General features: G+C 39.0%; 2 protein-coding genes across 4 annotated transcripts in view; one reads left to right on the plus strand and one right to left on the minus strand.

The window, feature by feature from the left end:
• LOC133616399 (serine/threonine-protein kinase MAK-like) overlaps positions 1 to 6,202 on the minus strand; it is a 67,726-nt gene extending 61,524 nt beyond the window's left edge. Inside the window, exons 1-3 of one of the 3 annotated variants that reach the window (XM_061975598.2) lie at positions 6,055 to 6,202; positions 3,769 to 3,924; positions 3,509 to 3,651 (exon numbers count right to left, since the gene is read on the minus strand). In XM_061975598.2, the coding sequence (XP_061831582.2) occupies positions 3,509 to 3,609 (101 nt within the window). In that variant the 5' untranslated portion in view covers positions 3,610 to 3,651; positions 3,769 to 3,924; positions 6,055 to 6,202. The remainder of the gene's footprint in view (positions 1 to 3,508; positions 3,652 to 3,768; positions 3,925 to 6,054) is intronic. The other 2 variants (XM_061975599.2, XM_061975597.2) reach the window with 2 other exon arrangements.
• psmg4 (proteasome (prosome, macropain) assembly chaperone 4) lies at positions 6,189 to 12,205 on the plus strand. The gene is made up of 3 exons (XM_061975601.2): positions 6,189 to 6,365; positions 8,963 to 9,038; positions 11,408 to 12,205. The coding sequence occupies exons 1-3, from the start codon at positions 6,189 to 6,191 to the stop codon at positions 11,527 to 11,529; spliced, it is 375 nt and encodes a 124-aa protein (XP_061831585.1). The 3' UTR covers positions 11,530 to 12,205.
• Positions 12,206 to 12,214: the final 9 nt, after the last annotated feature.

Consider the following 12,214-nt stretch of genomic DNA (forward strand, 5'->3'; position numbering starts at 1 on the left):
GTACATCTAACTCGGCTGCACTCTTCAGCCATGAGAAAAATCCTGTGTATAACCAGATTGGAAGTATTCCCGCCACTTGCCTTGATTTTGGCGTCACAAATATTGCAGAGAGCGTAATATGCATCGCATTTGGAAAAGACGAGCCACACTTTAGAGCGTTTTCTATTTGGCATGGTTGGGTTTTTGTCATGAAACATTGATGGGTTGCAAGATTACCAAGAGTATGTCGGCTTCAAAATCGGCTGTTTTCCTCTCAAGTGCTAGCAAGTACTTGCCACTCTTTAAAAAAAACAAAAAACTTTATTTATAAAGTTCAACATTTAAAAACATTCGAAAACATGAAATTATAACAAAGACAATTAAAACACGTACATAAACAATACAACACAGCGCCAGGGGATTGTTAATTCAATAAAGTAATTATAGTAGAATATAAAACATATATATACTGTAGATATATATATATATACTGTATATATATATATATATATATATATATATATATATATATATATATATATATATATATATATATATATATAGTAATGTGTATAGTTATAAGCTCACACACGTTCTGTAAATATTTTAAATTTGGAGCATAGCATTATAGTTTTTTAAACCATTTTTGGTTGCTAGAGTTAGATAGCGTTTTACAGTAAAGTTCTCTTTTTTTAAAGGCACAAAAAACAGGTTGGGTATTGACAACATTAAATTTATGAATATAAAACTTAGCCAATAGTATAATGAAGTTGCAAATGTAAAATTCCCTTTCAAGTTTTTTCTCATATAGTGGAAATCCAAATAGTACATCTTTAAGACAAGTATTTGCTACTCGCAGATGTTGATTCAAACAAACGTGACATAGTATCGGCTGGTTTCGGTCGGTGCCAAAAAAGTACCAGATCTGGTGCCCATCCCTATTGACAAAGCATGATCGTAGTGTAAGACATTTTTATTTTGTTAATGTCGTTAAACCGGACGTATAGCGTAGCGCTTTTATTTTGAAGCCGGAAAAGTGACTGGTTTAAGAAAGGGTCTCGACATGTTTTGATGTTGGATGGACTGTTAGCAATAAAAAAAAAATTAAAAAAAAAGTCTCCTTTCGACTTCCTGCCGACCGTCTTTCATTTCTGTTGCGCTTTTATGTCATCTTACTTACTAAATCAGTCACAGCAACGATCTAAATGTTATGTTATCACTGCACCTTAAACCATACTTGCCAACCTTGAGATCTTAGAATTCGGGAGATGGGGGGGTGCGGGGGGGGCTGTCCTGGATGAACTGAAATTATTTTTTTCAATCATTTTGGAACTTGCAAGCGTACTTCTTCTTCTTACTCGTCGTCGTCATGTCTCTTCTTCGTTCTTCTGCTTCGTCTCTGTTATGTTTTTGGACATTACTACTTGCCGTAGTTTCGAAGCAATGCATGATGGGAATCCGGATGTTTCGTGTCAGTGTATTAACGTGCCGGCTGGAATAAACACACGCTGAGAAATAGCTCCGTGCCCGCCTACTTTATGGGTTATAGATAAACCTATGGATAACGGAAACATATATAATAGTCTCGTTTTCAGGTGAGAGAGGACGCTAAAGGCAGTGCCTTTAAGCACGCCCCCAATATTGTTGTCCGGGTGGAAATCGGGCGAAATTCGGGAGAATGGTTGCCACGGGAGATTATCGGGAGGGGCACTGAAATTTGAGAGTCTCCCGGGAAAATCGGTAGGGTTGGCAAGTATGCCTTAACCGTAACCTGAACACGGAAGTGAATCACCACCCACCTCTGCTGCAGGGATGTCATCTCTTCTCACGGAGAAAAATATTCCTTTCTTGTCAGGAGAACAACTTGCTATGGCTTTGAACCTGATATTTCCACAAGGTAGACAACTTTTCTTTGTCAATTTGTGCTCGCTTGTGGCTCATAAGTTGCAAGAGAACTGCAGCCAAGTTCCCCCCCGCTACGGCACCGCCCGATGGTCAAAAAGGACATGTGTGCGTTAATCGCCTGTTAAAAAAATGAGTGCCGTTATTAAAATGTATAGTAGCGCTTGATTATCGCGTTAACTTTGACAGTTTATAAAAATATATCAGTGCTATCAACATATGCCTATGTCATCCCTTCCTCCTGTGTTCTGATGGACACACCATCTTTCCTAGAGTTAGTCCTCTAAACAAATTAGACTTTCAGCTATCGCCACCCAAACAGTCAGGCTGAAGGATAGTATGACAGATCCTGCTGTGATCGGACGTGTAACCAGACAGGCTTTGTTCCTCACCCTTGCTGTTTAATGTCTATCTATGCTGAAGCCATGCTGAGGGATGCCTCACGTCAGGTGGATGACAGCATTCCTGTAGGAGACGGTCATCAAGACAGTGAGATATGCGGATGACCAGGCAACAGTAGCTGGCCCGGTAACGTTACAACTCATGATGACCAAGATACATGACACCGCAGAAGAATAAAACAAAGGTGATGAAGATCTCAAAGCAGCTGGGGGAGGAATTTATGATCTGCCTTGGTGGTGTACAGCTAAACCAAGTGACATCGTTTCCTAACTTGGCAGTATAACTGTCCAAGATGGATACTGTGACAAAGAGATCAAGTCAAGGACCGTAAGTGGTAAAGATGCGTTTTCTATGAGAAAAGAACTGCTGACAAAGACCTTTAGTATGTCCTTGAAAAGGTGAATAGTGAAGATGGTGGTCTGGAGTACATTGCTGTACGGTGCAGAAACATGGACACTTCACAAAGAAGAGATCAGACAACTGAAAAACTGCGAGATGTGGACGTGGAGGAGCGAGCATCATGAACATACAGTGGTCACAAAGATAAGTAATGAAGTGCTATGGCAGGTTGGAGAAGAAAAGGCTACAGTGTACATCGTCCACAGAAGGCAGAGAGCCAAGCGCTACGTCCCGTAGATCTGCTAGTGTTCATGATTGAAAGTAGAGTGGAGGGCAAGAGGCCTCCGGGGGGGAGAAGATCCAGAAAGCTACATGTCCTACGAACATGTCAAGAGGAGAGCAGTGAAGCGGATGCTTTAAGGACTGGACCTACCTTCGGGCAGACCCCTAGAGAGAGATCGCCTATCCCTTTAAACTAAGTTAAATATGCTTCCATTTTTTTCTACAACCTGTTTTGAACATGTTTCTTTGATTTGCCATTTTCTAGTTCCAGGGGTATGCAACCTGTGTGTTAGAGGTCTCGAAAAACATTCAGCTGTCCCCATTTGCCTAGTCTTGCAAAAGCAATGAAGAAAAATGAAAGCAATAATCAAACCCTTAAAACGAGAAGATTTAAAGTGATCATTTATTAAAAATACAGAAGCTATACCACACTTTGAGGTATAACTATGTTTGTATTTCTAAATGTGAGCTCTCTGACTGTCACTCCTTAAAATAACTTGCTTTGTCACGAACTGCTGCACTGACTTTTCAAATTAGCTGCAAAGAACACAGTCAGACCCTGTTACATCTTCCTATTGTGCACACATTAGTGGTTTGAACTTGCCTTTTTATGGCAACCAGCTCCCCGGTTTCATTGCTCCTGCCTAGGAGCACACTTCCATAGGTACCGTCCCCCAGTTGTTTGAGCATGACATAGCGGTTCATTTTCCATAGACTGTCACTCCTTGGCAGTCCAGCAAATAATCCCTATAAGCATTGCAACAAAGTATGTCTTCAGACTAGCAAGTATGTTAATACACTGCACTTCCTAATGTTTTTTACTCAATTAATGAATAAAAAAAACTCTAGCCCTTTTTAATCTACCTTTTCTCCCTGGAGATGTAGGCTTGTTCTTGGCTGCAGGTTCCAGTTGCTCTTATCCAACCGAAGATAAGCCTTTCACAGCAGACAGAAAATCCCCAATGAAGGGAAGTGGATTAAGTTGACATGTGGTTCAGAATGCGCGGGTCAGGAAACAAACTAGAAGTAGGGTCGGAGAAGTGGTGATTGTTAAGTCTGCCAAGCTTGAAAACTGGTTGTAATGCAATTACGAACACCAAAACCAGTGAAGTTGGCACATTGTGTAATTCGTAAATAAAAACAGAATACAATGATTTGCAAATCCATTTCAACTTATATTCAATTGAATACACTTTAAAGACAATATATTTAATGTTCGAACTGAGAAACATTTTTATTTTTTTTTGGCAAATAATCATTAACTTAGAATTTAATGGCAGCAACACATTGCAAAAAAGGGACATTTTTACCACTGTGTTACATGGCCTTTCCTTTTAACAACACTCAGTAAATGTTTGGGAACTGAAGAAACCAATTGTTTAAGCTTTTCAGGTGGAATTATTTTCCATTCTTGCTTGATGACGGCTTAAGTTGTTCAACAGTCCTGGGTCTCAGTTGTCATATTTTACAATTCATAATGCGCCACACATTTTCAATGGGAGACAGGTCTGAACTACAGGCAGGCCAGTCTAGTACCCGCACTCTTTTACTATGAAGCCACGCTATTGTAACACATAGCTTGGCATTGTCTTGCTGAAATAAGCAGGGGCGTCCATGATAACGTTGCTTGGATGGCAACATAAGTTGCTCCAAAACCTGTCTATACCTTTCAGCATTAATGGTGCCTTCACAGATGTGTAAGTTACCCATGCCTTGGGCACTAATACCCCCATACCATCACAGATGTTGGCTTTTGAACTTTGTGCCTATAACAATCCGGATGGGTCTTTTCCTCTTTGGTCCGGAGGACACGACGTCCACAGTTTCCAAAAACAATTTGAAATGTGGACTCGTCAGACCACAGAACACTTTTCCACTTTGCATCAGTCCATCTTAGATGAACTTGGGCCCAGCGAAGCCGGCAGCGTTTCTGGGTGTTGTTGATAAATGGCTTTTATCAACTTGCACTTACAGATGTAGCGACCAACTGTAGTTACTGACAGTGGTTTTCTGAAGTGTTCCAGAGCCCATGTGGTGATATAATTTACACACTGATGTCGCTTTTTAATGCAGTACCGCCTGAGGGATTAAAGGTCCGTAATATCATTGCTTACGTGCAGTGATTTCTCCAGATTCTCTAAACCTTTTGATGATATTACAGACCGTAGATGGTGAAATCCCTAAATTCCTTGCAATAGCTTGTTGAGAAATGTTCTTAAACTGTTCGACAATTTGCTCACGCATTTGTTCACAAAGTTGTGACCCTCGCCCCATCCTTGTTTGTGTGTGATTGCCATGGATGCTGCTTTTATACCCAATCATGGCACCCACATGTTCTTAAATTGGCCTGTTCACCTGTGGGATGTTCCAAATAAGTGTTTGATGAGCATTCCTCAACTTTATCATTATTTATTGCCACCTTTCCCAACTTCTTTGTCACGTGTTGCTGGCATCAATTTCTAAAGTTAATGATTATTTGCAACAACAAAAAAAAGTTGATCAGTTTGAACATCAAATATGTTGTCTTTGTAGCATATTCAACTGAATATGGGTTGAAAATGATTTGCAAATCATTGTATTCCGTTTATATTTACATCTAACACAATTTCCCAACTCATATGGAAACGGGGTTTGTATAACCCGTTTGTAGAAACAGTCTCCATGCCTAAGTGCTTGATTAAAATCAAGCACTTCGGCATGGAGACTGGCCACAGGTGTATAAATTTATACACCTGTGGCCGGGCTCAGTGATTCGGACAACTAGCCCGATTGTAGCTGAGATAGGCTCCAGCACCCCCGCGACCCCGAAGGGAATAAGCGGTAGAAAAATGGATGGATGGATGGATTCTGATCATATTTATGGGTGGCCAAATACTTTTGGCAATATAGTGTATGTTCGCTTGGATTAACTCGTGTTGTTGTATGTAATACAACCTGTGGCCATAGGGAGGCACTGTTGGAAAAATTAAACCATGGCTGCCACACGAACGCCCCAGAAATCGTGTGTTTGGCTTCGTTGTAAAGGAGCATATCTAAACATACGTCACGCCAATATTTCCACAGCCGTTTTCAAGTTTAAAGCCCGAAACGTCGTGTACAGTATGAATAAGTGCAATGCAGTACAAAGACCAGTAGGGAGCGGCAATTCACCTCATAGATGAGATTCTCCCGAGCACCGGATGCTTCGACGGCTTTGACCTGCTTTTCTGTTCCCAACCCGGAAGTTGTTTCTCCCGCTGTAACTTGTCGTCTCTGCCTTCGTAAATAATAAACATTCGAGGAAAATGAATGAAGTACGCAACGGTGAGAGTTTGAATCCCATTTCAGTTCACAATTTTTCTGAGAGGATCCTGGAGCAGACGGTCCACTTTCACATTATGAAGCTCAGCGGCGGCTTTTTCCTGTGGATTGGTTCGAGCCCACTTTTGTCCAACTTGGCGGTTTCAATGAGCAGCAAATACGTGAGGAAACACGTCGGTTGTTTTTGACGTTTTTGTTTTTGATTAACGACGACGTTCCAAGAGGCCGTCACACAAATGTGTTGCCTTTGATATGCTATTAAGGAAATACTAAATGACCGTTTGATAATAACTATTGTATGTTCTCCTTTAACGCCAAACTACATTATATTACTAAGTATAGATTTACAGTGCATCCATGCAAAGTTGTATTCGCATTTGTATTATCCTATATGCGTTTTTTTATATAAATGTACGCAATTTAAAACTTCCTCAAGGGACATATTGATTTATATTTAATTTTAAATGTATTTCAAATTCCTTTGCAAAACATAATTTTCACTACAAATTGATGATACAAGGACATCATTTTCACTACATATTGAGGATAAAAGGAAGCATGCTAGCGAATTGCCACTTACTTTTGCCATTAAATATAATTTTAAGCCAATTAATCAATTTTAATGCTTTAATAGTGTTACTATACCATACCAACTTTATTTATAAAGCCCTTTAAAAACAACCACAGTTGAAGAACAAAGGGCTGTACACCACAAAGAAATAGAGGCACAGACTAAAAAATAACATCTAAAACAGAAGTAAAATGCACATTGAAAAAGCAAATTACCCTAAGAACAATTTGTTAGGTAAAAAGCTAAAAAAAAGTTAAAAATAGTGTAAAGTCTCATGCTGGGTTAAAAGCCAGTGAATAAAACTGTACACCACAAAGAAATAGAGGCCAAGTACAGACTAAAAAATAATATTTAAAACAGAAGTAAAATACACATTGAAAAAGCAAATACAAATTACCCTAAGAACAATTTGTTAGATAAAAAGCAGTTAAAAAAGTTAAAAACAGTTTAAAGTCTCATGCTGGGTTAAAAGCCAGTGAATAAAAATTGGTTTTAAAGAAGGATCTTAAAAATAGCCAAAGAAGGGGCCTGTCTCACATGGAGAGGGAGATCGTTCCAGAGTTTGGGACCCGCAACAGAGAAGGCCCTGTCTCCTCTGAGCTTGCGCTTTGATTTGGGTTCCTCCAGGATCAGCTGACCTGAGGGACCGGGTGGGTGCATAGAGGTGGAGCAACTCAGAGAGGTAAGGTGGGGCAAGACCACGTAAGGATTTAAAAACGAGTAAGATACTTTTAAAATGGACTCTAAAAGACACAGGCAGGACTATCCATCCATTTTCTTCTGCTTATCCGAGGTCGGGTCGCCGGGGGCCGCAGCCTAAGCAGGGAAGCCCAGACTTCCCTCTCCCCAGTCACTTCGCCCAGCTCCTCCCAGGGGATCCTGAGGCGTTCCCAGGTCAGCCGGGAGACATAGTCTTCCCAACGTGTCTTGGGTCATCCCCGTGGCCTCCCACCGGTCGGACGTGCCCTAAAAACCTCCCGAGGGAGGCGTTTGTGTGGCATCCTGACCAGATGCCAGAACCACCTCATCTGGCTTCTCTCGATGTGGAGGAGCAGCGGCTTTACTTTTAGTTCCTCCCAGATGACAGAGCTTCTCACCCTATCTCTAAGGGAGAGCCCCACCACCTGGCGGAGGAAACTCATTTCGGCCGCTTGTACCCGTGATCTTGTCCTTTCGGTCATAACCCAAAGCTCATGACCATAGGTGAGGATGGGAATGTAGATTGACCGGTAAATTGAGAACTTTACCTTCCGGCTCAGTTCCTTCTTCACCACAACGGATCGATACAGCGTCCGCATTACTGAAGACGCCGCACCGATCCGCCTGTCGATCTCCCGATCCACTCTTAGTGTTACTAATAACATTCAAATTGTTCTCACTGTATCTCTTTAATTAATATAAAACGATTTACATAATACGTTAAATGGAAATTTGTAATATGCCACTCAGTAAATGTGTTACTTAGTTACTGAGTCATTATTATTATTATTATTATTAATTGTAAAATAAATACATTTTCGACTAACACCAATTGTAAGTATTTTAAAATAAACCCAAATGTGTTTAATGTGTTCAATTTGATCCGTGGTACAACACACATCAAAAGAGTCTGGGATTTTATGGGCTAAATAAAATACATCCTGCCCTAAAACCGATTCTATTTTTTGGATTACATATTCGGATAAGACATGCACCAGGTTGATTGGCAACAGTAAATTGGCCCTAGTGTGTGAATGTGAGTGTGAATGTTGTCTGTCTATCTGCGATGAGGTGGCGACTTGTCCAGGGTGTACCTTGCCTTCTGCCCGATTGTAGCTGAGATAGGCTCCAGCGCCCCCCCGCAACCCCGAAGGGAATAAGCGGTAGAAAATTGATGGATGGATGGACATATTCGGATGTATTATATCCAGCTATTAAAAGATCAAGTGAATTGTTAATTACAATGATACATATTATACATTTGCATTGCATTGTGATATGCATAAAGTATATGAGCTAATACAATGTAATTTAACCTGTTTATTATTGTATGGGCAAATTACAAAAATGTGTCCACAGAAGAGGCATCTTCTCTAAAAGTGTTGATCATTATAACTGTCTACTACTGTCGGTATCAAAAAATGAAATGCACAACATTGATATAAAGCTTGATTGAGTCCAACTTAAACGTGTCTGTCTTTTCTACAGGACTCCATGCCATTATCGACATTAGTGATGGGGGACCCTTCCAACACTGCTCCAAATTCTTTGGCACAGAGATTAGGTATTGCTGGGTGCTTTATTGTTTTATTTAACTACACAGGAAAGTTACATAGTAGAATGTCCAAAGTTGACCTTTATTTGTTCCATAACACAGGTCCACTTCTTATTTACCAATCCAGTTTAAGGCTTATATCTTTCCTATAGGGATCAATTGTAAAAAAAAATAAAACTGTTCTAGTGTTGAACTATCATTTCACCAAAAAAACGTTACCTATACCAGCAATGTTTTCGATAATTTTTATTTGAAACAGTACTAACCGTCAAGAGTTTTACTGCTGTTTATAATTAATACCAGTAGATGTTAAAACTAATTCATGCAGCCTGACTTGGTATTAGAACGAGACATGTAAGTAGCGTTCTTTTCTACAGCTAAATTACCGTATTTTCAGGACTATAAGGCGCTTTTTTTTCTTCAACAGTGCACCTGATAACCCGGTGCGCCTAATGTACAGAATAATTCTGGTTTTGCTTACCGACCTCAAAGCTATTTGATTTGGTACATGGTGTAATGATAAGTGTGACAAGTAGATGGCAGTCAAACATAAGAGATACGTGTAAACTGCAATATGATGGCAGTCACACACAAGAGATAGGTGTAGACTGCAATATGACTCAAGTAAACAACACCAACGTTTTACATGTTCCGTTGAAAATATAGAACATTACACACGGCACTCAAAAATCTATCAAAATGTTTTAGTACGACTCTGGTAAGCTATGAAGCCGCACATCTTGATGGATTGTACTGTGCTTCAATATACAAGTATTATTATGGTGTGTGTGTGTGTGTGTATAAGGTAAGACATACAGTATTATCTGGCGTTTTGTTTCGCAATATTATGCAAAAGCAACTTTTCTTACCTTCTGGTACCTGCTGATCTGTATTTGGGATCTGCATAAGTCCTGAAAAATGTGCACATCCTCCGTAATCGATAAGCTTTTTCTTTTTCCTCTATCTTCTTGTTATGGGACATTGAACCTCCGCTGTTGCCAATTTTAATATAAAGTAGTGTAAAGTTCTAACTTATATCTGTCAGTAAACTCATCATGAAAGCGCTAAAACATACCGGTGTAGTGAGTTTACATTATGCACCCAAGGAACTTTTGTTATTAGAGTTCCGGTCGGACAGTTATAAATGGCACACATTTCCGGCGTTGTTATTGCACTAGTGAGCCACGGATGAGGAGATGCTGCTCCATTATTGATTTAAGTCAAGTCTGAATGAGGCACAGGCCTCCTAATAACTCCAAAAGTCCGAACTAACACCCACAGATGGGGAGGCGTCATTTAAAGGGGTCATATTACCATTTTTTTTCTACATTTAAAACACCTCCTTGAGGTCTACATAACACGTAATGGTGTTTTTTTTGTCAACAATTTGCATAGATTATGTTTTACAGACCATTTTCAAGCTTCTTTCTGACTGTCTCTTCAGGATGCACCGTTTTGTGGGCTGTCTTATTTACAGGGCTCTAAATTGACGTCTTCTTCTCCCGCCATCTTTGTTGTATTTTTTTGCGCTTCCATAGGTAGTCTCTTTATAGGTTAGGTTTGAACAATACTCTACTTTGTATTAGAAATGGCAACATCAGAGGATGCGTGTGCATTTTATGAGCCAGTCTGCTCCACAACAAGAAGATAGCGAAAAAGAAGGAACTTATTATTACAATGGTGGACACGGGCAATGCTTTTTGGGTAAAACTTTACCATATATGGGTAATTTGCTGATGTCACCAATAGGAAAAACTTCTCTAATGAAATATTTAATTGATAAAGTTATATTTTTATTTTTTTTTTAGATCAAAAAAGGAATCATTTAATGATCTTGAAAATCTGACCCTGTAACTACTGGATCGACAGTCACATTTGGAGTATCGCTCAAAACTAATGTAAAGTATAGAACAACAGAAGATACCTACTTACTACATTTGAACAGCAGAAAGTAACCAGCTTTTAACAGTAAATTAACATGTAGATTAATAATATTTTTGAGAAAACAATACAACTGGAAATGATTATTATAAATCTATTACTGCATACGTCAGGAGCAAAATTATGAGCCTTTGTAACCCATAGTAAGGTGATTCTATTTTAATTTACATACCAAATAATATTTTGTGATATATATCGTTATTGCAGGAGGTAGCAATATCAGACTTAGAATCAGAATTATTGTTTAACACACAAGGAATTTGACTTGGAATTTAGATTTTGCCCATCCCTAGTCCACATTCAATAGTGTTTACTTCAAATGTCTTAAACAACCTGGAGAAAACATATAAATACAAACCTAAATAGAAATGTAGGTTTTGAGAACCAAACTTGACTCAAATGTAAAACTTGCTCTCTGTTTCTGCCATATTTTGCAGCAAAGAAGACCAAAAAGCAAGTGTTCGTGAGTTACAGTCTTGCAGCCACAGACTCCAGCCTCTCTCTGCTTGTTGAAAATAGAATAAAAAAGGAGCTTGATCTTCATCCGGATAAATTTTGATCCATTAGTAAGATCTTCCACACAGTCGCATTCAGTGATTTTTTTTTTTATTGACATAATAAATTAGGTGATTTTTTTTTATTATCAAAACATGTAGGCCTATGGCTTTTGTACAAATGTATCATTAAACAAAATAACACTTACAAAACAGTATTAGTGGCTGAGTATTTTTTTTTGTTTCCATTGAAAAGTTACAAACTAGCAAATTGTACAGGTTGGTTAAAATGTGAGTAAATGCTGAAGAAAGATGGTGGACCCTAAGACAAAATGTTTGCTGTTACTATGTAATGTGCTTATATACTATATCTAACTATAAGGTGGATGTTTCACACATTATCATTAAAAGGTACATTGACACACCTGTATGCAGTCCAAAGGGATATTTTGTATAAATAAACACTTAACAGTGAGCCCAAACCTAGGCATACTGGTCTAGTCTAATCAGAAAGATTGTGCTTCCTGTCTAGGTTTAGCAAAGGAGCTGGGTTACATCATTACCACAGTACAAAGAACACAGTGAGATTTGGAGTGGGATATTTGCAAGAAAAGGATGCAATTCAGATGACAAAATTGTCCTTGCTAGCGTGAAGGAAAAAATACTGGTTTTCCAAAATGACTAATAACAAAATTCAAAAATGTTGAGATGCTTCATAAGACATCGAAAATATACTTTCAATGTCCAATC

This window comes from Nerophis lumbriciformis, linkage group LG14 (assembly GCF_033978685.3).
Source record: "Nerophis lumbriciformis linkage group LG14, RoL_Nlum_v2.1, whole genome shotgun sequence".
NCBI lineage: Eukaryota > Metazoa > Chordata > Actinopteri > Syngnathiformes > Syngnathidae > Nerophis > Nerophis lumbriciformis.